Below are 27,620 nucleotides of genomic sequence, written 5' to 3' on the forward strand. Positions count from 1 at the left end.
TTGCACGTGTGAAACAAAAGTGCCCTTTGTCTGTGTACTCGTACATTTCTATGCAAACAGTGATGATGATCATAACGTGTGTATGTGCCTGTGTGTGTGTGTGTGTGTGTGTGTGTGTTTCCATTCATGTGCGCCGTGTCACGCTTTCTGCTCTGCCTGCATTTGTGTTTATGTGTTAAAGTGTGAGTGTGTGTGTGTGTTTCCTCTGTCTATTCAGGTCCTCTTTTGATGTGTGTTCCCGACGTATGTGTTCTCTATACACAGCACTATGTAGTGGTTGGAGCAAGAGCGCGTGTGTTGTCCTAACAGGCGTCCCGTCTGCAGCAGAGCAGCCTGACCCGTCACCGCCATATCAGCCGTCCTCCACGCCTCGCAGTAGTTAGTGGTCAGACGGATTCCCACCCCGCTGGAGCCGTGCCAGACCAGCTTCTCTGGCCTGGGAGGGATGGAGAGACACACACACACACACACACACACACACACACACACACAAGCAGAGCCAATGAGAGGTACTGAAAAGTGAGTGGAGGCTATATTGGCTGTTTCTACACAAAGTTGGTGTAGGGAAGGAGGGATGGAAGGTGGGGAGATGATAATTTTTGTCAGAAATAAAGGCAGGGAGTTGGAAAGGTAGATCAGTGATCAGCACTAGCAGAATGGTTTTTCCTCTGTTTGCAGGTACGGTCAAAGTGGGCCAATGTCCCCGGTTGACCGCAACCTGATTTAAATTCATTTGAGATTGTTATTACAAAAATACAATATAAATTCAGGCAGGTCGGACTGTGTCATATATAGAAGCCCTGTCTGCAAAAACTAGTTTGACGAGCTTGAATAAGAGTTTACATTGAGCAAGCATGGTGCTCGTTCCTTAATAATATTGTCTTTAATCATATCACCTCAATTTAACACTGTGGAGCTACTGCCCTGCATTTTTTAGGTATCTCCCTAATCTAACACACCTGATTCTACGAATTGGCTCATATCAAGAAGCTGAAGCTCATCAAGGGCTTGACAATGAGTTCATTATTAGAATCAGGTGTGTTATGGCGCTTTTCCACTACACATTTCCATCATTATGGGAATTTGGAGGCAACAGAGTACAGACACATTGTAAAGATATTGATGGGGTGGGTGGGTTCCTTGTCCCTGTTGGTTTCTTATTATATTTTCATACTTTGCCAGATATGCTGATGACAGCGGTTTGTATTTGAACTCTATGCAGTATTAAAAAGGTCTTAAAATGCCTTATTTTAACTTGGTGAACCCTGCCGAAACCCCAGTTGTGCTAATCTTGCTGGATTTCTCTTGATGACAGCCTCTCTGTGACTTTATTAGCTATGTGAACATGAAAGTATCAAGTATCAGGTTGCTGTAGGTTTTGCTATTAGGTCTGAGAGGGGTTATAGGAAAATGGGACTTGGTCTGTCTGTAATGTACAGTGTACACAAACACACACTCACCAAGCTGAGTCAGTCATCACGTTGCGTCCGTCGAAGGAGTAGATAGGTGTGGATGGGTTGAACACGCCTCCATCACCAGAGAAGATGGACATCCAGCTACTGAACAACACCTCACCCTGAGAAGAGAGGACACAATGAATCAAACGGGACGGTAGTACTTTTAAAAAAATGATGTTCACAGTAAACACATCACTCAGAGGGCTGGGTATCAGTACTCTACCTCTAAGGTATCGACTGAAATAAATCCATACCAAGTAGTATCAAATTATATCACAGCCAATCAGCACAAGCGTTCTTCGTTTTAATGCAACATGTGATTGGCCCACTGCCAAAGCAGCTACAACAGTCTGTGGTGGTGAAATCACGGTTAATTTGATGGGTATAGAATGAAGTACTCAATTGGTATCAGTGTCACTTTGAAGGTACTTGGATTGGTACTGGTATCATAATTTTGATCGATACCCTGCCCTAATCACTCATCAGGATTTCCAGGCATCTCCCCACCTTGAGATTAACCACGGGCAGTTCTGCGCGGTCCGACTTCCTCACGATGGTTGCCAGGTCCTGGAGGTGTGAGGACAGGAAGGCCCTATAGGTGGTTGTTAGCCCCATGGCGCGAGCCTGCTGGTAGCACTGGAAGTCTGCCCCACGGATGCCTCGCATGTCTCCTTTCAGTGGGGTGTTCAGAGCTACCATATGGAGCTAAAGAAGAGAAAAAACACAGATGACTTCAGCAAAGTAGTTTTGGGTTACTGGTAAAGAGTTTATGATGTATGTGTGTGTACATGTGTTTATTATTATTATTACTCACCCCAGGGACAGAGTTGACGGTCTGGGGCAGCACATTATTGCTGGGTTGATATCCTCTATTGCCTTCCTGCAGCTCCTGAGCAACAAATACATCAATTACAATTCCTTCAGCACAGGGATTTTAAATTTAACACATTTATAAAGGCAATTCAAAAGGTCTGGTCTTACTTGATTTAATATGCATTTTCTGCTGTGGCTCTTGTGTGTGTATGTATGTTTGTGTGCACCTGGCTGTGGCTCCTGTGTGGTCTGCTCCATTCTCCAGGTCTGCTGAGGGATTGAGATGCTGCTGAGGCTGACGCTCCATGTTGGATCAACTCTCCAAGCTGAAGGAAAGACACACACTCACATACTCACACATTCATAATACACAAAAATCTGATTGAAGTCCAACTAGAGTCACATTTAGCCACCCCTTTTTGTATATACGTATTTAAAGATGTTCATATTAACTGTTTGTATGTTGGTAATAAATGATGTGTGATAATCAGAGGGACTGTAAAAATCTAACCAAACACACGAGCAATACATACCTGAATCTTACGCCAGCCACTCTGTGTTCTGATGTACAGCTCTCCTCCAGCCTCAGGCACGTACGCCAAAGTTCCCTCTGCAGCGCGATGAGTCTCTCTGTACAGAGCATGACTCGTCCTATAGGTGGTCACCTGAACACACACCACAGCATCAGTGTGTGTGTCTTAATTACACTTTGAGATGTTATTCACTTATTGTCAATAGTAACCGTATACATTTCTTTCCAGTAGAGTTACAAAGATCAGGAAAGGTCTTGCGATGGGGATCTTACCGGGTTGGAATAGCCTGGAGATCCTTGAGGGCCAGGAGGACCTGGAGGGCCAGGTACACTGACAACTGATAACAACACATAAAACACAACAGCACCAGTCAACTACCTCTGTATTTATGTTAAGCTTTTCTTTAAAGAAGCTGTGGGAAATTATTTCTCAATGTCTCTCACACACATACCTGATCCATATGCAGGTGCAGGTCCTGGGGGTCCAGCAGGGCCTGGTTGCCCTCGGGGACCAGGGCGTCCAAACCCAGAGGGTCCAGGCTGGCCAGGAGCACCACTAGGACCTGGAGGACCCACGACGGACTCACCTTTTGGACCCTAGAGGAACACATACAGTAAGTAATTCCTCAATGTATCTTCAAAGTCGTATTTAATTTAAGTGGAACATTTTACTCTCTGGTAATATTAGCAGAACTGGAGATCTCCTGTCATTAGCAGCATTAATGCCTTCCTCTTGCTTTCACAATTTATCATTTTAAATATTAAGTAATTATGTCTCCAATCCAGGACTGAGATTGGAGAAGTACTAACAGGATGTAGTTTATGAAAATCAGAACTCACCACAAGTCCTGACCTTCCTGGCAGTCCTGGAGGACCAGTTATGCCTGATTCACCCCTTTCTCCCTTCTGACCTTTGTATCCCTGATCACCTTTAGCACCCTGAGAGATCCACAAAAAGAGACAGACATACACACAGTCCCAAGTAAGATAAGTTTAGAAGTGTCAAGATGCTTATTTCATTGTCAGTACTGAGTAACCTATTGGATATTTTTATATATTTTATTAGCAGTTGGCAAGTAAAGGAGACTTCAATAAAGTTATACAGTGTATAGACTAGTAGCAGTAGTAACACAGATACTTTAAACAGCATTAACATGTTTTGGCCACTTGGGGGCAGCAGAACAAGCTGTAAACACAACACTAATATTATGACCTTGTAAAGTTGTTGTGGTGAAATATTAGCAAAGTGCTGCCTTTTTACACATCCAGTAGACTGAATAACATTAGCATTCATTAAGAGTTGTGTTTTTGAAATTGTTTCCGATGACTATGTGATCTGTGTGTGTGTGTGTGTGTGTGTGTGTGTGTGTGTGTGTGTGTGTGGATAGGTGAGTATAGAACCATTGTGGGGCACTTTGAATAGGAAGCGCTGTATCACTCCTGATAAGCAAGTTGGCACCTTGCACTTTGAGTGGTTGACAAGACTAGAGGGGCTTTATAAATGGAGCCCATTTACTACAGTATGTAATGAGTGGTACTGGTCTGTGTTTTAAACTGAACTGATAGCCTTATATTCTATTATCTCAACCTGTTTGCATGAGATGTACTGTGTGTGATAAATATGTACTCACCACAACTCCATCTGGAAACCCAGGTGCTAAGAAGAAAGATGAAATAACATGACACAAGTTTTAGTTGTCGTTTAACATCATACAATGAGTTTTAAGCAATTCGGTTTAAATCAAATGGGAACCCGGGTGTTGGGTGAGAAAGTCAGCCAATGGTTTGTAGAGATCTTACCAGGTGTGCCTGGCTCTCCAGGTATTCCTATTTCTCCTTTGTCTCCTTTAGTTCCAGTTGAATCCCCTGACTCCTACACACATACACACACACACACACACACACCCATTAACATAACACATACACCACCACAGTTGTGACCACATGGAAACACATACAGACTGAACACGCAGTACATATGCAGCATATACAGACTGTTGAGCACAAACATTGAATTCATTGTTAAAGTCAAACATTGACAAAAAAGGGGAAAAAATTGGTTTAATATAAAAAGACAGATGGCGTTAAAACTTGGCTGTCAGCACTGCAAAAATAAAGCTGTTAAATACAAGGGATGCATGCTTATAGAGAGCAGCACATACAACCTTCTCTCCACTGTAACAGTTAAATACAAAAAGTTAAGAATTAGGGTTAAAGTAAGCACTTTAAAAAAGTTTTACAATGTGGATCAGTGTTAATGGAATGATAATGAGTTTAAACTGTTCCAGCTTTTGTCCTGGTACATTGTGTTTAACAGTGAGTTACACACAGTGACTGCTTTGAAGCCCTTGCTAGACTACTTTGAGTTAAAGTGGCAGCAGACACTATGTCCAGGGAATAAATTACTGTTCCACGTAGATTGGTGTACATAAAATATTGCAGATAGTGCCAAAAAAGTGAGTGTGAGGTGGCGTGTATGTATTTGTATCTGTGCATATGCCGTGCAGAAGTGGCTCTCAAATTTTTTTCACATCAAGGACCCCTAAACAAGGGGTCAAGGCAGATGGTCGCCTTCCTAAAACTGGGTTCTGCCTGAGGTTTCTTCCCGTTAAAGGGTTTTTCTTCGCCACTTTCTCCAAGTGCTACTCATGGGGGAATGTTGGGTCTCTTTAAATTAAATTACAGAGTACGTTCTGGACCTGCTCTATTTGTAAAGTTCCTTGAGATGACTTTTGTTTTGATTTGGCGCTATATAAATAAAGATTGATTGGTTGATTGATTGATAAACTGACATATTAGACCACAGACCCCCATCTGATAAGGTTTTGTCCCCAGAGCCCCCTATCTGTTGTTTTATTAGTGTATGAAAACCCATTGCCACAATAGTCACACATTCTGCCACTGTGTTACTTATGGATAGAATTATATTGAAAATAATCAATCTTATTAAATCAACATTAGCAACAGCAGACATCAGGAGAAGAGACATCTATAAATCTTCAGCATTTACAATAAAAAGACAATATAATATGATGATGGTAATGTCTGCTAAAAAGTACGGGTCACAGACACATTATCCAAGAGGGTCACATTGAGTAAAATTCCCCAATACACTCCACACAGTAAAGAAACAGTTTAGAGATTCTAATTCAGATACATTTAAGGAGGAGGCCGTCACCACAACCAAAGCCTAAGAAGTGATATTAGAATAAATAGGAGCCAAATTCCAATCAGAATTCTTCCACTATGTGTCTAACAAGCTGTGATTAGACTTCTTCTACGATCCCTTTTTTTTTTTTTAGCTGATTGGAATTCAGCCACATAGGAACTGTGGCATCACCAGAAGCTACAGGAAACACTTTAAACTGTTTGAATAACAGATCCCACACACCCAACACCATGAAAGAAGTGACTTTCCATTTCAGGAGCCTCATTTAACTACTGAATGCAGAGCAGAGTTGAATGCAATCAATAAAGGTGATTGACTTTGGAATAATTGCCAACTTTTTCAGAAATAACTGAGAATAAATGGTGTAGTTTCCTTTTTATTTGATTATATTGAAAAGTGATTTGGCACCAACTCTGATGTACATACAGTAGAAGGATGAGTATCAACAGTGTCCATCACTTTTCCTTCTCCCTCTTCACCCAGCTTCTTCTTCCCTGAGATGATGAGGAGGGTAAGGACAGACGAGGCAAGCAGGATTCAGATTCTGACCCCTTTAACACCTGGCATTAACATTTGTCCTGAGTGATCAGACTCAATATGCAGATAAAATCTGGGTGTAAATGCACCCCAAAATACTTACGTCATATACTGTATATAACAATTTAGCAACTAAAAATGTAATTAAAACCAAAAGGAATGATAACACCTGGCGAAAGAGGTCAGAAACACGGACATGTAGTCTTTTTAAAGAGAGGAGAAGAAGGGGGGGGAGGTAGGGGGTTTATTGTTTGTAGCCCAGAACAGAGAGCTGCCATGCTGCTACACCCACACACCAACAGAACCACCGGATGGTCCCATTTCAAGCTGAAACAGCCCAGTCAGATGGTCCGACTCAAACTTACTCGTCCCTTTTTGCAGTGCGGTCTGGGGCGCACCGGAAACACTGTCTTTAAGATTCAAAGAAGAGCAGCATCATCAGACTAGGTGATTCAAATGAATTAAAGATCACTTGGAATGAATCAAATACTGGAGATGAGCTTTACAGACATGGATATATTTAAAAACATTCAAATGATAGTGGCAATACTTACACTGATACTTAATTTCAATTCTATTATCCACTGGGGAGAAGGCACAGTTGGAACTATCACCATGAGTTGCCAAAGTGAGAAATCTTCTTATTATAGACATAGCGGCTTTAAGTAGTTATAATTGATGCTCAGTGATGTGAAAGCTGCAAATGCCGAACCTGATTAAGTATCGTAGGTCATAAATGACAATGCATTTTCATGGACTTGATCATAAGTTTTGTTTTAAATTGGGCAGACACTGTGTTTTTAGTCATCTTATATGTTCGTGTCTTTCGAGAGAAGCCGTCTGAAACTGATCAAACTGCAGACAACCAATCAAAACTTCAGAGCTGCCAGAAATAAAACTGATCTTCTGACAGCCAGATTGATAATCATTCAGGTTGATCAGGTGTCATGCCCTCAAACATCACATCAAACCACAACCAATCTGGCAGAAATTGGGTCCAATTCTGAGTCAGTCAATTCAACCAGTTTGTCAAATTTGGTTTAATCTGTACAGTGTCTGCCTGTTAAACCTATCTCTGTAAAAGAAGACATTGAAGTAATTCAATCTGAAGTATTGGCTGTTCATCACTATCATCTCTGTCTAACAACTGAAAATGAAAAATCTGAGAAATCTACCAGAAATCCTCAGATTAATACTTACTCCATTCAGTCCGAGAATTCTTCCTGGAAGTCCAGGTGGACCCGGTGGACCTGGAGGTCCCTGAGAATGAGAGAGAAAGACTCATACAGAGAAAATGTACAGTATTATGCACATTAAAGACACAGGCCCTGTGTATAGTAGAGTATAGTGCACCATCTCTATCAAGACAAAGTCTTACCTGCCGGCCAACAGAATCTCCTTTGTCTCCTTTCCTCCCGGCCATACCAGGTCGTCCCTGCCGAAAGAAAAACATTTATATTTGTATTTATTTAAATAACCAAGCCAGCCACATCCTTAATTAGAGAAGTTTCCAGAGGGACAAGTTACTTTAAATCAGTATATGAATAGATAGGTAAAATTATATAGAAATGAATAAATATGTATTATTTTGCTTGGCACTGGCTTATAATATACCAATACTAACCTGAGTGTTAATTGTCCTGACAAACAAATTACAATACATGGTACTCACCGGGCGACCAGGGAAGCCATATTCTCCTTTTTGTCCAGTAGGTCCCATTGGGCCCTGAAACAACCAAACACACATTGTTTTTAAACACAAAAAGATGAATACATTTGTGTATGGCTTTTTCAGATTATAATAAGTTTGTAGATATTAATGTTCTATTTTTTATGAACTCACCATAAGTCCAAGAGGTCCAGGGAAGCCACGCTCACCCTGTAAAAATACCACACAGAGCAAAAATACTGAGCTTCATTGTACTGAATTAGACTACAGACCTGCAGTCACAGTTAGATTTGTAGTACTGTGTCACCATGTGGCTTTCAGTGGTCACATTAAATTAATGACTTCAACTTCTGTAGTATGACTCAGCATCAGTTAGTGGGTAAGGTACTAAAGAGTCACATAGGGGTGAAGGGTCACTTGTCTGATACCTTAATGCCTTTGGGCCCCTGAGGGCCTCTTGGTGCTGATAAGAGGGATCCATCAGCAGCAATTGTCACCCCTGGCTCTCCCTTCTCCCCCTGTTAGCACAAAGAAATGGAAATGAAACATCTGCAACTTTAATGTTTTTAACTCTGATTAGTAATAATCATATAAGTTCATGAGCTAGTCGTGATATTTTCCTGCATGTGACTTTTTATCTCAACTGTTACATGTAAGGAAAATGTTCATAGAGGTTAAATGATATTAATTCACTCTGATGCGCACTGTGCTGTTCTCACCTTAAGCCCTGATGGCCCCTGGTTACCTTGAGGACCTGTGTCTCCCTTTGGTCCTCTGGGGCCCTGGGGAGGGAAGAACAGATAGTAAGGCAGAGTTGGAAGTTGTAGTTTTAATGAATGATAACATTTCTAAAGGAAGGTTATGGGTCTGTAAATTCTAGGATTATTGGGATTTTCATGAGTCCCAGATTGATGAGGACTTTAAAACCATACGTTTGAAATAACATACAATGAAAATTCATTCTATGACTGAAACATTGCTGTATTTACATACCCTGTTTAGCCAAATGACAGCAAAAGCAAAATTGGGAAAAAAGTGTTACATTGCTTTCAAATAGCCATTGCATCTTTGTTCATAACGTGCACAATACTCATGTAGATATTCATGTCAACAGGTGATACACATGCTCAACGTGAGGCGGTGTTGCAAAATGTTCTTACAGGAAATCCAGCTCTGCCAGGCAAGCCTTCAGGGCCCTGCAATACGCAGACAAACACACGCATTCATGCACACACATGCATGTGAATACATACGCACACATAAAAGCAAAAGCAGTGGGGTTGGGTTAACAATCTTTTTTTTCGACAAAGCCAAAAATCACATGCTCATACACAACATCATCAAACAAAACTGCAGCCAGTTCACAAATGTAATGATGATGCTACAGTGCAGAATGTGGATGAGAAAGAGGAGAGCATTCAACAGCACAAGTTCAAATACTGAGCCATATAAGCCATAGGTTAAACTTCAGTGTATCATAGTTCAAATCTAATTGTAGCGAATGTTACTATCTGCATTTTCATAGATGTCAGCAGTGGTGAAACATTACTTTCCTTCCTTTTATCCTTTTACTTGTCGTTAAATTGCCTGCTTGCGTTTTTAAAATTGCTCCTTATAAAACATTTTAACTTTGAATAAATAGCTCACTACTACGCACAATGGGTCCTGGTGGTCCCCTGATTCCTGTGAAGTTGAAGATGCCATCTGTAACATTGAAGAGCAGCTGGAGATAGAACATACAATGTTAAAAGTACATTTGGGCAGATTAAGCATATTTTTCATATTTAGAAATGTGTCATATTCACTAAATAGGGTTTGGACAGAAAGAAATGGCCAGACAATTTAAAGAAGGCCTCAGACTAAATTAAATGATTTAATGTCATTGTGTGTGTGGGAGTGCATACATCTTGCAGATTAACGGTGGGTCCAGGAGGTCCAGGAAGTCCAGGAGGTCCTGGGACACTAAGTCCATCAACACCACGATCACCCTGCAGGACACAAATTAGTCAGTATTAATAATTTATTTGAATTAATCTGTAAATAAAGGTTTAAACAGCAAGATACAATAAAGACAAGTCAGACATTATCAAAATGTATCAAATTTTGTTCAGCAACCATACCTTAGGTCCTTCACTGCCTTTTTCTCCTTTGGCTCCCTGTTCATAGGGGAAAATAGACAACAGTCATTAATGCATTGGTGAAGGGAGATTTTAATAAAGAGAGTTATTAGTTCACACTCCATGTGAAACAGGGAACTTCTTAATGAACAGTTTAGTGTATAGCCATATTAGTGCTGTAGCCTGTATTTGTTAAAACAAACCACACAAAAATGTACCTCAACATCAACATCAACATCCCTCATTAAAAAACCAGTGGATATGAATAACTCACCAGTATACTGGTTTACATTTAGTTAATTTTTATATTATCTTGACTTTAATGTTAGCTTAATTCGAGACGTTGTAAGTGACTATTATCTGAAGTAACTTGAATAACTTGAATAACCCCCCCCCCCTGAAAGCAATGCTTTTGCGTCATTCGGTGAGGCTAGCTGTTTGAACTACCTACTAGTTTTCGTGATAAGCTAACATTAAGTTAACCACACCCTGGACATCTAATGTTATACTTACAGTACCAGTAAGAAGTCTAGATACACTTTCTCATTCAAGAGAATGGGAAGATGTGTCCAAACTTTAGACTACTGTAACTATAAATGCAACGCAGACAGTTGATTCTAGTAGGACAGCAAACAAGCTTAGTTCCCAAAGTATCAAAGTAAGTTAGAGCATTATTGAGATTCATATGTCATATAATTACAGAATTAAACAGTAACAGTAAACCTCGATGCTATTTGTTACTAAAATTGTAATCTGCTCAACACTGATTGGTGCCTATGAAAGTGTCAACATTAGCCTATATCTACCCAATATGATGTTAAAACGGACAGTAACTGTCAACTTGCCTTTGATACTATTTTGCAAGTGTGCCAAATGTCATTGAATGTAACAGTGAAAAGTGAACAGCAAAACCATCATTTTAAATATAAGTAGGCTATAATCACCAAATAAGTTAATTTTAATTTGACTTCTTATAGAGCTATATCAGCTCTATTATCGTAGAAATTAGTATGCAATCATTGTTAACACTGGGACATTTTTTGTGTAAATACATGATAGTTACTTACCCTTGCACCTGGTAGTCCAGCAGGACCCTGAAGACCCTCTGGTCCTGGGTCCCCTGGTTCACCCTGCAAACACAGCACAGACAATTAATACAGAAGTTGTACGGACAGTTGCTTTCACTGCTATATGTTTACTGTAGTTGCATACATAAAACATTCCATTTCTTAACATTTAAATGTATATGCCAGTTTACAGGACTTAATTCTTATTTCTAATAAATGATGAGAAATGCTTTTCAAATACTCACTAACTCACTTTATATCTGCACTTTAATGTCTACTGACCAGTAAATAAGAGTGAAGATGACAGAAAAGTTGAAGCTGTGACATCTATAAGTCTTACCTTGACAGAGAGCCCTGGAGCTCCTGTGTCTCCATCCTCACCCTACAGAGGACATAAAATAGATGATCAACCAATCAGCTACCAGGAACAATACAGAAGTACAGTATATATGGGGGGACCCAGTCCTCATATAGGTAGTATTCATACATTTTCATCAGCTGTTAAAAACAGATAACTAAGTTTACTTCTGCAGATATCATGCATACATTTAAGAAATACACATAAGTTACCTTAGGGCCCTGGGGGCCAGGAAGGCCAGGGCGACCCTAGAAAAGACAAAAACATAACATTTTATGAATCTGTATATGAAAAAGTAAATTCACATAAACACATGCACTATCACACTGACCTGTGGGCCTCTGACTCCACCTCTAATGAGTGCATCACTCTTGCCAGATCCCTCCATATCCTGAAAACAAAAGTCAGATGTTACACATCAAATTGAAACCTTGGTGACATGGTGAGGGTGATGTGATTGAATGAAATGGGGTTCTCAAAGACCTCTACAAAGAATTTGGTTCCTGGAAGTCCGGGAGGACCGGGGGGTCCAGGTTGACCTGCTTGGCCTCTCTTTCCCGGTGGACCGCTGGGCCCTTGCGGCCCTTGAGACCCCATTGTGCCCTCAGATCCACTTTCACCCTGTAGAAATAAAGTGGAATAGAAAGCTCCTATTACCTGCTTCACTAACATTAATCTCTCTCTCTGTCTATCATAAGTAAGATGAACTACCTTTGATCCAGGTGATCCAGGTAACCCTTGATCACCCTAAAGATGTGATGAAAGAAGAAAAAAGGGATTACTTCTGCAGTAAGGACATCATGAAACTTATTGACTTACTTACTTATGTGGAAACACAATATTAGTATAATTGAGGTAGTCCACACATGGCGGGACATCAATATCAAAGTAAGTTGAATGTGCACATGGGATATTATCAGAAAATGTAACCACCTGTAATCAGAATCTTAAAAGTGAGTGACTTCTCTACCTTATTACATAATCACATATAGCAGATATGATGTGTAACCCAGTGGAGTACTAATGGGATAATTGAAAGCAGTGCTTCTCAAACTTTTTCATTAAAAGGACTACTGAACGGACACAAATTAGACCATAGACCCCCATTTGATAACATTTTGTCACACAAAGCCCCATATAAGATTTTGGCTTTTAGCTGTTTTTATTACAGAACGTGTATGAAACCCATTACCTAAATAGTCAAACATGTTGTCATTGTGTTACTTGTGGATGAAATTATAATGGGAATGTTGGAACCTTCTAACCCCATTTGAGAACCACTCACTTAACCCTCCTGTTGTCCTCCCGGGTCAAATTGACCCCATCTCTTTTGACTGTTCCTTCTTTCCTACCTTCCTCCCTCTTTCTTAAATTTTTCCTTCATTCTTCCCCTCCTTCCCTCTTCCTTTGCTCCCTCCTCCTTCCATACTTTTTCCTCACTTCCTTCTTTCCTTCCTTCCTTCCTCCCTCCCTCCCTTCCTTCCTTCCTTCCTTCCTTCCTGCCTTCCTCCTTTCCTTCCTCCCATCCTTCTCTCTTTCCTTCCTTCCTTCCTTCCTTCCTTCCTTCCTTCCTTCCTTCCTCCCTCCTTACTCCTTTCCTTCCTTCCTTCCTTCCTTCCTTCCTTCCTCCCTCCCTCCTTACTCCTTTCCTTCCTCCCTCCTTACTCCTTTCCTTCCTTCCTTCCTTCCTTCCTTCCTTCCTTCCTTCCTTCCTTCCTTCCTTCCTTCCTCCTCCCTTCCTCCTGTCCTTCCTTGACCTGAGGACAACAGGAGGGTTAAAGACTGCCTGGTAAAATTAAGAATAGGAAGATTCACTTTGTTTCTTGATTCCAGAACCATCCCCCTTTGCACTGAATCACAGGAAACGATTAGGGGGGGGTATATGTGTACATGGGAGACTGTGACACTGAGCCACCAGGACTCAATCTGTCTTAAAGATTGTACCTTCTCCCCCACAGCTCCTGGTAAACCTGGCGTCCCATCTTCTCCCGCTGGACCCTTAACAAACAAATGCACATAGACACAAGCATTGATAGACCGTTCAGTGATAAGTCACAGAAAAAATGCCAGTAATAGCAAAATGATGCTAAGCTGTTTGTTGACCCCTTAGCCATTCCAATAAGGGGCCAAACCAAATCCAAAGGTGACAGTCAGTTTAAAGGAATATTCAACTTCCTTGTCAAAGTGATGAGATCATACATGCCAACATTGTTCTGTGTCGGTTAGCTTCAGTGCTTCATGCTAACACTAGCATAGACAGTATTTAGAGATGGACAATTGAGTTACTAGCTTTACTGTCAAACATTTTTTTCTTGTTTTATGAAAGTTTCTAATTTCTGCATAAGATTTGACTACATTTGATACATTTGACCCATTTAGTTTCTTTCTCTTAAGATTGAGACTATTTTGGTTGTTGACTTTCTTCCAGCTAAAATGTAGCATGAAGCAGTGAAGTCGGCAACCAACAGGTGAAGCATGGATGATTTTGTAGTTTTCTTATCACAACAGGAAAGTTGACAAGCCTTAATTAAAATATTCAATGTATTCCTTTAACCAAGCAGCACTGGATCAAAGTACAGCAATGTTTCTGTACCATTATGTTTAGTACAGACCGACAACATATTGTACCACAGGCCTCAAAAGTTTTTGGTAAAACGCTAAATTCCAAGGCAGACTTAATTGTACATTGGATGCAAAAACATGAGTCAAAAGGCTTAAAATCAAATACTGGAAAATATTGGTGAAAGGATGTTGATGTTGTTGGTTGGTCTGCTGATCCATCTAGCACTTTAATCTGCCATCACATTTGGTGAAGATATTCATGATCCACAGAAGATGAATTAATACTTGTCAAAATACTGTCAGGTCAAAATCTCTACTTTGTAAAGTGATGGCTGGATTTAATTTATTTTAAAATACCTACATTTAAAATAGTTAAATTTAGAAATACACTTATGGACCCCAAAGAATGAACCAATTTAGCTTATAATAATAGCAAAATGATTATGTTATTTATTCTGTCCAACTCCTCAACTATGTGAGGAAGCCTCTATGGCATGGTGGAAGCAATAAGCTGCTGTTGTAATAACTAGTATGTATGCCTTGGAACTTTGCATTAGCTGAGAACAGCAGCAACAAAACAATGGATGGATCAGTACAAATGGAAACTTTGTTCTCTAACCATGTTGGATGACAGAAGCAAAATGGCAGCTTAAACTGAGGTTATACCAGTTTGTTTTCAGTTACCTTCAGTTCAGTCTCTTAAAAATGAAGTGACACTTTCCTGAACTCAAAGCACTGAAAGTAACCAAAACTAACTGACAAAATTTTAAGGCGGTTATATGTAAGCAGTAATATAGCGCGCACGCACACATACGCACACTTACACACATAGCACTTTAGATAGCGATGTACAATTTCAGTTTAGCCAGCTGCCGGCCAGCAGTTAAGACAACATGGTTGGAGATAATGTACAGTCATTAGCCTGAGCACTGAGGCAGTGAGCTACAGTCACTCTGCATCATAGGTATTGCAATTTTTACACAAAAAAAGCAGAACTTAAAATGAAATGTATTCAAATAATACTAAGAGATTAAGATTGTCTCAAATACAAGATAAGCGTGATGCTGCCTCAGTAGACTGGCTTTTGACTGTAATTCTGCCTTTTTGTTGTTTGCTGGTTTACCAAGCAAACCAGGACAATATACCTCGCCTGATACCCAAGCAGACCCGAGGTCGAGCCCAAACCCGGAGGCAATACCGGCCTCAGAAATGAATCCAGAACTGAACCCTGAGCCAAGGCCAGAGTACAGCTCTGAGCTCAAACCTGAACCTTCAGCCCCAGAACCACTAAACAAATCCTCAAACATCTGGAACAGAGTGGAGAGGAGGAGGAGATGGTGGGAGTGGAGAGTAGAATTGAGGGTGATCATAATTAAAGAGGGGGGTGACATAAGGGAACAGAGATAGGATAAAAAACAGGTCATTGGCCAAGACAGACATTAATATTGATCAGTGCATTATAGTTTGAGGAGGAATTACCATTTAAGGTAAATTGTATGTAGAAATGAGAAAAACTATTTAAATCAATTTTGATAAAAGCATATAAGATTAAAAAAAATCTTATATAAGAAAATAAAAGGTGTAAAAGAAGAGAGATAGAAAACACAAACTGATAATAAAGACAGAAATACAGAAACCACCACAAGTCCACAAAAAAGTATTAACACATAAATATCAGAACTGAAAAGTACAAATAGAAATTCTTACAAACTATGCTACAACATTTTTACAGTATTTAAACTTGTTAATACTAAATTTAACACAAACAGCTTTTATCTGTGATTTATGATTAATAACTCCAGTCAGCACGGTAGCCTTAAAATCCTCCAGGCTAGAGGACACAGATGATTCAGAACTATTATATTTCAGAAAATCTGTCCAAGTCAGATTTAATTAGTCTTTGTGGCTGAAGTGAATATTAAATTGAAAACTGTCTGTGCAACATTAAAAATTCAATACACCTTTCTGGGCTTTTTAAAACAAACACAGACAACAATATCTGTAGATTACATTTTTAATACAGATATATTTAAATTTGACCACTGTCATACTGTCTTTTAACCCACATTTTGTATTACTTAAAATACTTAGGTACTAAAATTGTGTACTACAACCCAAACTAATGAGTTATTTGTGTGTACAGTGTTGTTACATGAATAAACATTTGCAATGAAAATGAAACACTTCAGCTAAGCAGGTCTCACTTCATGTCTTATATTTGTAAAAAAAAAAAAAAAAAAATGTATTGAAAGCTAAATACTGTCATCTGGGAAACTTACTGGTATTCCAGGTTTGCCTTGGAGCCCGTCTTTGCCAGGGGGGCCAGGTGGTCCAGCGAACCCAGGAGAGTGGCCCTCAGCTCTGTCAGATGATGACAAATGGGGTCCAGGGGGACCAGGAGGTCCTGGAGGCCCTGGTGGACCAGGAACACCCTGCATGAAAGAGAGTTGTCACTTTGTCAGGTCTGTCAACTCAACCAGCAAACTATTCCAACCATCTACTGTATGTCAGAGGTCTGTCTCTCACCCTGATGAGCACATTGTCACTGTCCAGGTCTTCAAACCCAGAACCCAGGGCATCCGCTCCATACTAAAACACAGAACACACACACACACACACATAAATTACACACTGAGATGATTGTGGTTCCACTAAAATCAAGCTTCAAACCAAATAGTCTTGACTCTGATCTTTAATTACTGTCAATTGCATCACAAAACAGGATAATTCCCCTAGTGAATGTGAATGTTATTGGCACAACAAAAACGAAATTATTAGATACTAACGGGTACGCTGCGTGATCTGGGGGGTCCAGGAGGCCCAGGGAGGCCAGGGGGGCCAGGTGAACCAACTCCTGGGTCTCCCTGCATAGCGGGAAGACAAGAGGAAGAGGACAGGAGAAGTAGATTTGACATAACATTAAAAGTTCAATTTAACTTGAACAAAGAGTAACAATTGTAAAATCTGCTACATGGGTGCATGTATTGGCTGTACCTTCTCTCCTTTGGTTCCAGGATCTCCAGCTAAACCTTGATATCCGTGCGTTCCTCTCTGACCCTGCAGGCCAAAACATAGTTTAGTTATTACGAGTGATGTAAAGCATAGCAGTGAAGACATCGGAAGAAATGAAGAGAGAAATGACTTACTGGATCTCCTCTATCACCCTTGCTTCCCTGTGAACAAAGAGTGTAGACATATTTAATTGAAAGTTAAACAGGAGATCAGTGCAGGATTTAGGATTAACACTTTGATTTAAAAGCATGCTCTCTGCCTGAAGATCTGAAAAACACACACCTGCGGTCCATCTCTCCCTGGTTTTCCTGAGGGTCCAGGGGCCCCCGTTGGTCCTTGTGGCCCTCTTGGTCCAGGCTGAACTTGTCCAGGTGCAATGGTGGAACCTGGGCGACCGGGGGGGCCAGGGTATCCTCTGGGTCCGGGTTCCCCTCGCTCTCCTTTCAACCCGTGCTTGACAGGACCCTGGAAATAAAAACCTCTGGTATCACTGATGTATTGTATATAGAGAACACACACAGTAATAAAATGTTACTGTGTAGTATATTTAAAATATTTCATAATGTTTTGAATGACACTGACAGCAAAGTAATAAAATAAAAGGGATGTGAGAAAATGAACGTACCTCTCCTGATCTCTCCCCTGGTTCCTCTGTCCGGTGTGACCCTGTAACAAACACATGATGTCATCAACAAGTTTGACCAATCAGAGTCCTCTGAGGTCACACTGATAACCTGACACTTGGCAAGGCCGGGTGACCAGATTCATACAAGCGCATTGTTCACTGAAGGCTGTAAAGAGATGATTTTTTTTTTTTTAATCATGGAGACATGGAGGCACCAAACTGAATAAACATACAATTATAATAGTTGGCTGCATTAATCTCAGTTTCTCCATCTGTTTATCTTAGTGTTTTTTTGCTGCATCTTATTACATGTTGCTCCAATAACAAATCATTTTTCCGACCAGATCTTATCAGAGCGGATAGTTTAAACAGTATGTAAATGTTTATTCAACTCGATTATTGTAGATTTGCTGACCATAAATGCTCTATGAGTTGTATATTTACACCTAAAACCACAGGTCAACCATACTATGATCAGTCTGCAAACATCTTGCTCAAGGCCACTTCATATCCAACAACAAGATTGATCTTAACAAACTGGTCACTATGTCCTTCTCCAACCAGACCGCTTAGACCACTGCTGGCACCAACTACCTAAAACACTTGATTTGTATTAGAATGTCAGTTTCGTTGAAACATAACCTTCTACTATGAATCAATCATCATGACCTCCAAGAAACTGTTACTATGAATTAAGATTCATTCTGACCTCTTGCCATCATTTCTTTAGAGGCCTCCGTTGGGGTGTGATGACCTGAATACTCATCAAACTCCACCTCCGGAGCCTCAGTGGGCGGCGCTCGGACTGGAACGCTGTCCTCCCCCTACAAGACATGAGAAAGATTCATGGGGAAAGGTAAGAGTCTCACCAAAACTACAACGGGTTCTCCTGTGAGGACCAGACATATACTTGATAAAGATATTATGGCCATATGGTTTGTCTTCTGCAGGCCACAGTTCCATGGGAAATAGTTTAATCCAGTTAATTGTTTTTGTGGTTTCCTGTTATTGAGAAAGATATTAAACATGTTTGTTTTTATTCTGGTGGCGCTTGACAATAAGTTAGAGATTACTAAAATAATTTGGGTTCATCCTCTGAGGACCATGAATTTTTGACAGATCATCTAAACAACAGACTGGCATCACTATCTGTACATTCTCATTATTTTACCACTGTAAGATAATGAGATATGGTTACATAAGGAAATGGCACATTACAGAATCCATAGGAACAGATCTAACCCATAATAATAAATAATATTACATTGTCAGTGTTTCTAATGAAAGTCTAGAGACTAGAGAAGAAAGTGTCCATCATGACTTCAATGTCTGGTAACAGTTATTCAGCTTCTGAAGGACCATTTCCTTTGAAGCCTCACAGATAGTGTTGATTATGGGACGTTTGGGTCAGAGTGACTTCCTGGTTGTGGGAGGATGAAAGATGGTACCGGAACAGAGAAGAAACACTAAGAGCGCTGTATCTGGGTTGTATTGATGAAAAACAAGGGTGTGCATCATACACAGCAGCAGCAGAAGACATAACAAATGGACACGAACATATATGTACACACGCACACAAATGCCATGTAACACTGAATGCGTGAATCCGCTTCTTTTTACATCACTATCTTCTAAAACTACCATTTTAACTAACATCCCTTGTGCAGTAGTTTCTAAAGCCAACTGAACAGTTCACATTTAATTCACACAATTCAAAAAGATCTATATGAAATGTTAAAGAGTCCTCTAGAGATTTGGCAGTTGATGTTATGATGCAGCCATGAAGGTATGATGCATATGGTAAAAGAAATTAAGTGAAATTAAATTGCAGTCTGATTATAAGGTAAGGTAGTGCTGTGGGTATGTCAAATGGTTGTTGCGTCATACATTGGCATACACTAGGTCAAACTACGCCTTGAGGTCATTGTAAAGCTGCACCACTGTGAGACACTGTTTCCCCTTGAGACAGTAGTAGACAGTAAGTGTGCTCCTTTTGCGGAAAACAGGAGGACACCCTGATGGTGTTGCTATAGCAACCAAGGTCAGAGGTGTGTTTGCCTGTCTCTCTGAACAGAGTAGAGGTAACTGTAGTCAGAGGTTGGATATTGTGGACCCTGAGGAATGCGTCTCAGACACTGTTCTTATCTGTAGAACAATAGACTAAATTCTATATGCTGTAGATGTGTTGGATCTGCCCATATTTGGGCATTGTTCAACTATGGCATTATCTGTTTAAGACTAATCCTGCAGGACTGAAACTCCAGAATTTAAGGGAACATCAGGACAGAGCGTGTACTGATTATTCTTTCATTCTCCTTGATCAAGTCTCGATAAACATTTTCAGCTGAAGACATCTTGAATCTGGGTTGTTTTTTTCCCAGCACTTGTATCCGACACTTTATCCAGCCAGCCTACCTGTGCTGTGCCGTGTTTTCCCTCCTGTGTGTTCTTCATCATCTCCTCCTCTGACTCTCTGTCGTCCAGAGCATCATCTCCGCTGGCGTATCCCGAGGCCTTTATCAAATATCACATCATGTGTGGACATAAGAAAACAAGCTTGTGCTAAAATATGAGCTCAACATATCGGTGTAGTGTTCCACATGCCATTTATTGATCCCATCACAAAGGTAGGAATGAATAAATAAAGGAAAAAAGAAAGGAAACTCCACTGCCAACATTGAAGTTCTGTATTTCTAGCTAAATCAAATCACTTGCTGAGGAGTTTTTAGAAACATCCTGTAGAAATTACAGTTAGTACGTAACATAGTCCATATGACACTCACTCAGGGCTGGAAGAAAGTTTAAAAAAAATTCAAATTACTATTGTTCTTATCAACTTTTTCAATACACTGGGAGAATTTACTAGATACAGTAGTTGAACTGGACAGCAGCCACTAGGTTGGTATTTTTGATCAATGACGTTCTTTGATCACTAGGGGGTGCTGCTGAGCCATGTGCCTCTTATTTGTACAGCACTTTGAATTGTACTAATCTGTATGAAAGGCTGTACAAATTAAGTTTGATTTATTGATATGAATGAACGGTACTGTATGTGTTTCTTACATAAGGATCGTCGTCTTCACACTGTTCCTCAGCTGCTCTGGGATCATCTTTTATCACCAGCTGCTGAATGGATCCCTAGAGAGAGAGAGAGAGAGAGAGAGAGAGAGAGAGAGAGAGAGAGAGAGAGAGAGAGAGAGAGAGAGAGAGAGAGAGAGAGAGAGAGAGAGAGAGAGAGAGAGAGAGAGAGAGAGAGAGAGAGAGAGAGAGAGAGAGAGAGAGAGAGAGAGAGAGAGAGAGAGAGTTAACGTGCTCTTTAAGTTGTAAAAGTCTTATTAACCCTTGAACAGGGTTACTTGAGAATGCTGACTCAGTTTTGCAGACCTTGGCTACTCTATAATGTTTTAAATTACTCTCAGGATATAAACATGAGTTGGATGTCACGCAAATTCATAAAAAATCACATATCCACTCAACCTGGCTTGTTGACTTTAGCTTATTTTCTACATGTTCAAAAATTCTTAACACACAACAGGCTTGGTTTTGTTAAATTTAACTTTAGTAAAAGCAAAAACGAGTACAATTTCATCTACATTTATCTCTATAAAACCTCTGCAAAACTGTCAAATGTTAGTGAATCACACACACTGACACAAGGCTTCCTTCTTTTTATTTCAGGTGTTTCTGATTTCTATATTTTCCAAATAAAATCAATTATAAATAGACAAATGTGACAATCAAACATCTTGACATCAATACATCACATTAGGCTACTAAATAATTTCTCTAAGTACTCTTTTTCACTCAAGATTCAAAGATTTATACACTTTTTTTTGTCTGAGAAAGTTTAAATAGTCAAAAAAGTGCTTTCTGTCTTCAAGCAGATAACTTTAAAGTGTGAATGATTGTGTTATAGCCTCTTTCTCTCTTTATAGACAGAAAACTAGCACACACACAATGAAGTACAGTCCGCTGGCTGATATCACCATAGAGACCAGTTTTCCAAAGACACACATACACACACACACAGTGTGCACGGCACTCACACTCACAGCATGGTGCTAACTGATTTTTACAGGAGCATGGAGAGAGCTGTCCATTCCTTTGGCCAATACTCATAACATTTACAACATTCGCACACAAACACATGCTGATTAAAAAGGGCCCCATGCCATGACTGCTCTCCTTTGAAGCCCCAAGACAACAAACACAAGGACATATGGACACACACACACACACACACACACACACACACACACACACACACACACACACACACACACACACACACACACACACACACACACACACACACACACACACACACACACACACACACACACACACACACAGTGACCCAAATATTTCGGACTGGACATGACCGCAGTCGCACATGCACATATTGTGTCGTCATGCTTGAGATAACCTGTTCATAAAGTCAGGCTACGCTGCACAAAGCAGAATGAAATGAGAATGACTGCATCCCCTCGCCATGGCAACGGCAAGTCATTTACAGCTTGTATTTATCGTTGTGAGCATTGTAGAGTTCAAAATGGACTGACAGCAGTTCCCGTAGTAATTTCAGTCTCAAGAGAGTTTTAGTATCTGACTCTATAAATCAAGTCTATTATACAGTATGTTGTCATTCCTATTGACCACGGAACAACATTTATATAGTCTGCAAGACCTTAGAATGACACTTCACACCTATTTCATGAACATGTCTGTATTTACTTTTCTTTACAGCTTGGTGCTGACTGAGGTAATGTTGAATTAAAGGTTTATCATAAAAAAGTAATTACCATGCAATTAAAGCATTTTTTGGACCTGTAAGTATTAAAGACCTTTTACTATTGTAGGTTTTCCACATTTTTCCTCTTTTTGGTTACAGGCTATAATTATCAGCTCTTACAAATAAACTCCAGGGGGCTGAAGGTACTAATTAAAGACTTTTTCCCATTGGGTAGATGAGTGTTCTTCTGTAGTGCATAGTAAAGGATCTTAGTCGCCCACAAGGTGTCACTAAAAATGCAGGCAGTATATGTATACTATAATGTGTCCATGGTTTTCCTCAAGATGTAAATGTGTCTTGTTGGACTTAACAGTATTAGTTTGAGTATTCATGCAGAAATATATTTTTTTTTAAAACAACAACCAAAAACCCCAAAAAAGAAAAAACCCACAACAGTGAAACCTATTTTCGAATTATTATTATTTATTTATTTTGTTATTTTGCTTGTATTATATAGTTTTTGGTTATTTCAGTTCTTATTTAAGTATGTATACCGACATTGCAGGTTTAAAGTACACTGTGGCATTTTTCCCACTAGTCCACAAGAACATCCCATAATATAACCCTTGATCTGACCACAAGTAGGCCTTGTTGATATGTCTGACTTCCTCATTTGCCATCAACTTACTCCCTGTCCCTCCCTTCTTTGCCCTCTCTCCTCTTTCTTCCCCCCTTACTTCCTCTCTGTCTCTGATCCTCAAAGTTTTATTCAGCCAAATTTGTGCAGACCACGTGTTCTTCAGGATGCAGGACTAGAGCTGGCCATGATATTCTGACCCTGCATAGACCCGACTGTATCCAATTTGTGTCGATGTGGGATTAGCCAGTTAAAAGACAATGTCAGCTTGCTCCTAAATTAATGGGGGAAAGTTTGGGATGTTTGATTTTCTTGTTTGGATAGAGCTGCCATTGACTCCTAGCTCTAGTCACATATAATGGACAGACTTGAATGGTTTCATCATGTCTTATTGTCAAGATCTTGATCTTATTGTTGAACTATTCCTTTATTATTAAAAGAATCATTTTAGAAATCCTGCAAAAAATTTACTGGATGAGGCCACCATAGTTTAATTAAGTCGAAACAAAGAGGAAAGTCAAGTAGAAGAGGAAGAAATATAGTGTCTTTTTTTGTAATTGAATCAAGCCTTTGATACCCTGTTTGCATTAATGGCATGCTATTTCTCTGCTCGTTGAAAGATCTCACCACGGATGTTGTGGTTATGTGGCATGCATTTTAATGAGTAGCAGTTATTCTATCTGTACTGATGCACACAATCCTATAAATACAGCCTACAGTAAAACATAGTGTACATGCACATTTTGCTATCTTTCATTTGTCCTTTTTCAGCATGTCCTGAGGACAGCACCCGAGGCTTTTTTACTGTATGTTCTCCTTGTTGTTATGCAACAACATTCATGAGGCAGCAGATAACATTCAGTTCTTTTACATGGTAATGAGAGGCCAAAACACACATGCACATACCTACACAGACACACACACTAAAGAATTTAATCCTAAACTCTGCTACAGAGACAAACTACACATTGATATTGACACAGGCAGAATCTCATTCTTTCTTGTTCCTTTTGCTCTTCTGGCAAACACTCCTTTTCCCCCACCAGATACAAAAACCACCCACATACACACCAACTTTTTTCACTTACCACAAACTTGTCGAGCCCTGTGCTTCCTGCATTGGCGACGAAGATGCCCGAGTTGTGTGAGAAAGTGAGTTTCTCTGGTTTTCGATGGAAGGTAGTCCTCTCGGCCTCGCCACAGTCCATGTATAGACGCACCTCTTCATGCTCCACCACCACCTGACAGATAAATACATCTATTAAGTACAGTCTTTCCCATTGATGTCAGCTTACATCCTCCATTCACCAGAGAGGGAAAACTTCCAGAAGTATGATTCATTTCCTCAGAAGTCAGGGTCAGCAATCACATTACTCTGGCAATGAAGATGATTGAGTCGAGAGCTATCACTCTATCAAACCTACAAATATACAACTCTGATATTGTGATTCTTTGCTATATGTCTAATTACTGAAAAAATACATAAACAAGTCACTCCAAGGTATTTTTACTTTTGACTGTATCACAATTAATGTAAAAACAAAGCTACAAATGTACAGTAGTAGTAGCTGTTTTTTCTCCAAAAGTGAGTGGTGTAAAACCTAAAAAATACACTCTCTCTGCTCTCAGAATCATTAATCAAGGTTTAATCACACATTTATTGATCAGTCAGATTGGGTATTGATGCATTTTAAATAGATCTGTACTTCAAATTGGTATAGATACTTTTTATGAGTGGAGCAAACTGCAAGGGTGTAGAATATGGACAGTATGTACGGATTAATAAACAAATTGACTTTTTTTTTTTGCACTTTTTTGACAATTTATTGTCAAAAAACACTTTTTAAGTGTTAAAAATATGTAAAATCTATTAACTCCAAAATTGTATGGATTTACAAAATGACATTTTGATGTCTCACTTAATGTGGCAAGACTGTGTTAGTTATAGAAATAATTTATATAGTGTTAGAAATAAAGAGCTGACATCAATATTATCCCTTATGAACTGTTAAGTAAATACAGGTAAGAAATTTTAAAAAACAAAAACAAAAAAAACATTAATTGCATATTTTACTGTATTGTATCTAAGCCAGATGCAGTGTGCTGCTTACTGTGAATCGTGTCCACTGGTCGGTCATGTCTGGGACACTGAAGGCAGCAGCCTTGTGGCTGTGGGAGGCTTGCTCTCTGTCAGTATAGTACAATAAGATGCTCTGGAGGCCCCCACGGACCGGAGTGAGGGCCAACCCCAGCTCCACCACCTTCTGCTGGGCATCTGTGATGGAAAAGAGAATACCTCCTTGCTGATTGGCTGGACGCACCTGAGGAAAGGCAAAGGTAGAAGACACTAGAGGCTTATTACTTTAGCACAGCATCCCGTTATAATGAATATTACATAGCATACCATCGTCCTGCACGCATATAAGTGCAGTAGTGTATATGAAGGCCACTGAAGTTCAAGTACATATGAAAACAATCATTCCTATCTTTAAAAAAAAAAATAAAATAAAATTGCTAACTGATGCCTGTGCAGGCTGGGGAAAGGGAAAATGAGAAAAAGACAAAAAGTGGAACTTCAGAAAATCCGGAACCTGAACATGTATTTTGTTTTATTTTCAGAATTCCACAAGATGGCAAAAGACCCTCACTAGAGCCAGTGTGGTTTGTCCATTCTGGGCTACCGTAGAAACATAGCGGTGCAACGTGGCGGGCTCTGTGGAAGAGGACCCACTCCCTATGTAGACATAAAGGTTTCATTCTAAGGTAATGAAAACACTATTGTTATTTTCAGGTGATTATACACTAAGGGCCTGATTTACTAAGATCCCCAATAGTGGGTACTAAATTGCGTGCACAGTGCAATAGATTGCAAACTCGTTTTGCGGGTGATCTACTAAGAATAACTGCGTAAATGAAAACAGGTGCAACAGGGTGGAGACAGCAGTATTTAAATGAGGGGTTTGCGTGTCTTTATGGAGAGTTTGGACGAGCAGAAAGCTGCAAGCGCAAAATGAAATGTGATCAGGTTCTAGTGGAAGAGGTTAACTAATATATTGAGTTATAACAAAAACAGATATTACCAGAAAAACCGACATATGGGAGAGTATTTGTGACGAAGTCAATGCTGTTAGTAACCAAAAATATTCCACTCCAAAATAATTAACACAGGTGGAAAAACTCCGTCCTGTGTGTATTCTGTCATTGTGTCTCCGTCTCCTCCTCTCCACAGTGACAAAAGTCATCTGTGCCCAGTACACAGCCGGTTAATACCTGCCCTTCAAAGGTATTATTTATAGACGCAGTTAGCGTCAGAAAAAATACCTTCAGGTTTGGTAAATCACAATGCGCGTGCTAAATAACATATTTGCATTTTCTCCTCCCTGTATTTTGCACACTGGGGTTGAAACTCCTCATATTACATATTCATTATGGCAAACGTACTAAATGGAAAGCACGTATTATCTTGCACAGTTGAAAGACGCAAACCTCAGTGCGCTGCGTTAGTAGATCAGCTTGCACATTTTTTGCAGGTGATGTAAATTTTGGACACGTTTCTACACACGCAAGTGTGTAAATCAGGCCCTTAGTTCGTTCTGCTAGATGCCACTAAGTTTTACACATTGCACCTTTAAAATAAAACTTCTGTTTTGTACTTATTCCTGACTTGATAAACCTGCTCCTGTATGTGTCTCTAGAGACACATACAGGACCACATGATGACAGTTTGAGGAGGTTTAAAAGCCACAGGTTGCAGGTTAAACTGTGTAGTCTCATGTTACCGTGACAATGATGGCAAAGTCCCTGTAAAACGACCCTGGCACGAAGGTCTTGGTGAGCCGGCCAATGTTGGCATCGGGCCCGAAGTTGTAGGCTGGAAAACCCTCGTAGCCAGGAGTGAAGGAGACCGAAGGAGGGAGGGGGACGCCAATCAACTCCGTCAGGTCCAGGTGACCCCCTGAGCCTCGTTCTGATAGAGACAGACACAATGTTAAAAACTGAGAAAGAGGAAGGAACCGGTAGGGGCAGGACGGAAAAAAGCTTTTCTTTTTAGACTTTTTTAATATGACTTATTCTGAGAATGTGTCTTTTTAGTTGGATTCATATTTTTGAGGTTCCATTCACCAAAATGAAGCAGATGCCTCCCATCTTCCCTCATTCCTACACCACATTAGACTAAGAGACAGAGGTGCTTGTGAATCATCTTGACATGACTTTAATTCGACTTGATTTGATCCCGACTCATCCCACGCCTCGCTGCTCTGCCTCACATGGACATAATCCTCCGAAACAGATAAGCACACACAATGTGAGGCAATTAAGAGTGTGTACGTAT

General features: G+C 40.0%; 1 protein-coding gene across 1 annotated transcript; it reads right to left on the reverse strand.

The window, feature by feature from the left end:
* Nucleotides 1-203: 203 nt before the first annotated feature.
* Nucleotides 204-25,542, reverse strand: col15a1b (collagen, type XV, alpha 1b). The gene is made up of 40 exons (XM_062428415.1): nt 25,399-25,542; nt 24,376-24,528; nt 20,982-21,056; nt 20,334-20,432; nt 18,628-18,742; nt 17,919-17,959; nt 17,576-17,758; nt 17,428-17,454; nt 17,276-17,338; nt 17,068-17,145; nt 16,808-16,870; nt 16,561-16,713; nt 13,664-13,717; nt 12,431-12,466; nt 12,203-12,340; nt 12,051-12,110; nt 11,932-11,967; nt 11,702-11,743; nt 11,362-11,424; nt 10,298-10,333; nt 10,082-10,165; nt 9,835-9,900; nt 9,338-9,373; nt 8,897-8,959; nt 8,606-8,695; nt 8,352-8,387; nt 8,181-8,234; nt 7,887-7,943; nt 7,709-7,768; nt 4,603-4,675; nt 4,434-4,459; nt 3,643-3,741; nt 3,255-3,399; nt 3,076-3,140; nt 2,804-2,935; nt 2,498-2,596; nt 2,272-2,346; nt 1,965-2,162; nt 1,461-1,576; nt 204-436 (listed from the first exon to the last, which is right to left on the reverse strand). Exons 1-40 carry the CDS (start codon nt 25,423-25,425, stop codon nt 214-216), a joined length of 3,339 nt encoding a protein of 1,112 aa, XP_062284399.1. The 5' UTR covers nt 25,426-25,542; the 3' UTR covers nt 204-213.
* Between the last annotated feature and the right edge of the window lie 2,078 nt (nt 25,543-27,620).

This window comes from Scomber scombrus, chromosome 11, assembly GCF_963691925.1.
Source record: "Scomber scombrus chromosome 11, fScoSco1.1, whole genome shotgun sequence".
NCBI classification, from domain to species: domain Eukaryota; kingdom Metazoa; phylum Chordata; class Actinopteri; order Scombriformes; family Scombridae; genus Scomber; species Scomber scombrus.

Coding starts and splice junctions, on each gene's coding strand:
- col15a1b (XM_062428415.1), bottom strand. CDS start 25,425: ATGACCGACCAGTGGACACGATTCACA. Junction 10,166..10,297: donor AAGGCAGTGAAGGACCTAAG/GTATGGTTGCTG, acceptor TGTGTCCTGCAG/GGTGATCGTGGTGTTGATGG. Junction 437..1,460: donor GTGATGACTGACTCAGCTTG/GTGAGTGTGTGT, acceptor CATCCCTCCCAG/GCCAGAGAAGCTGGTCTGGC.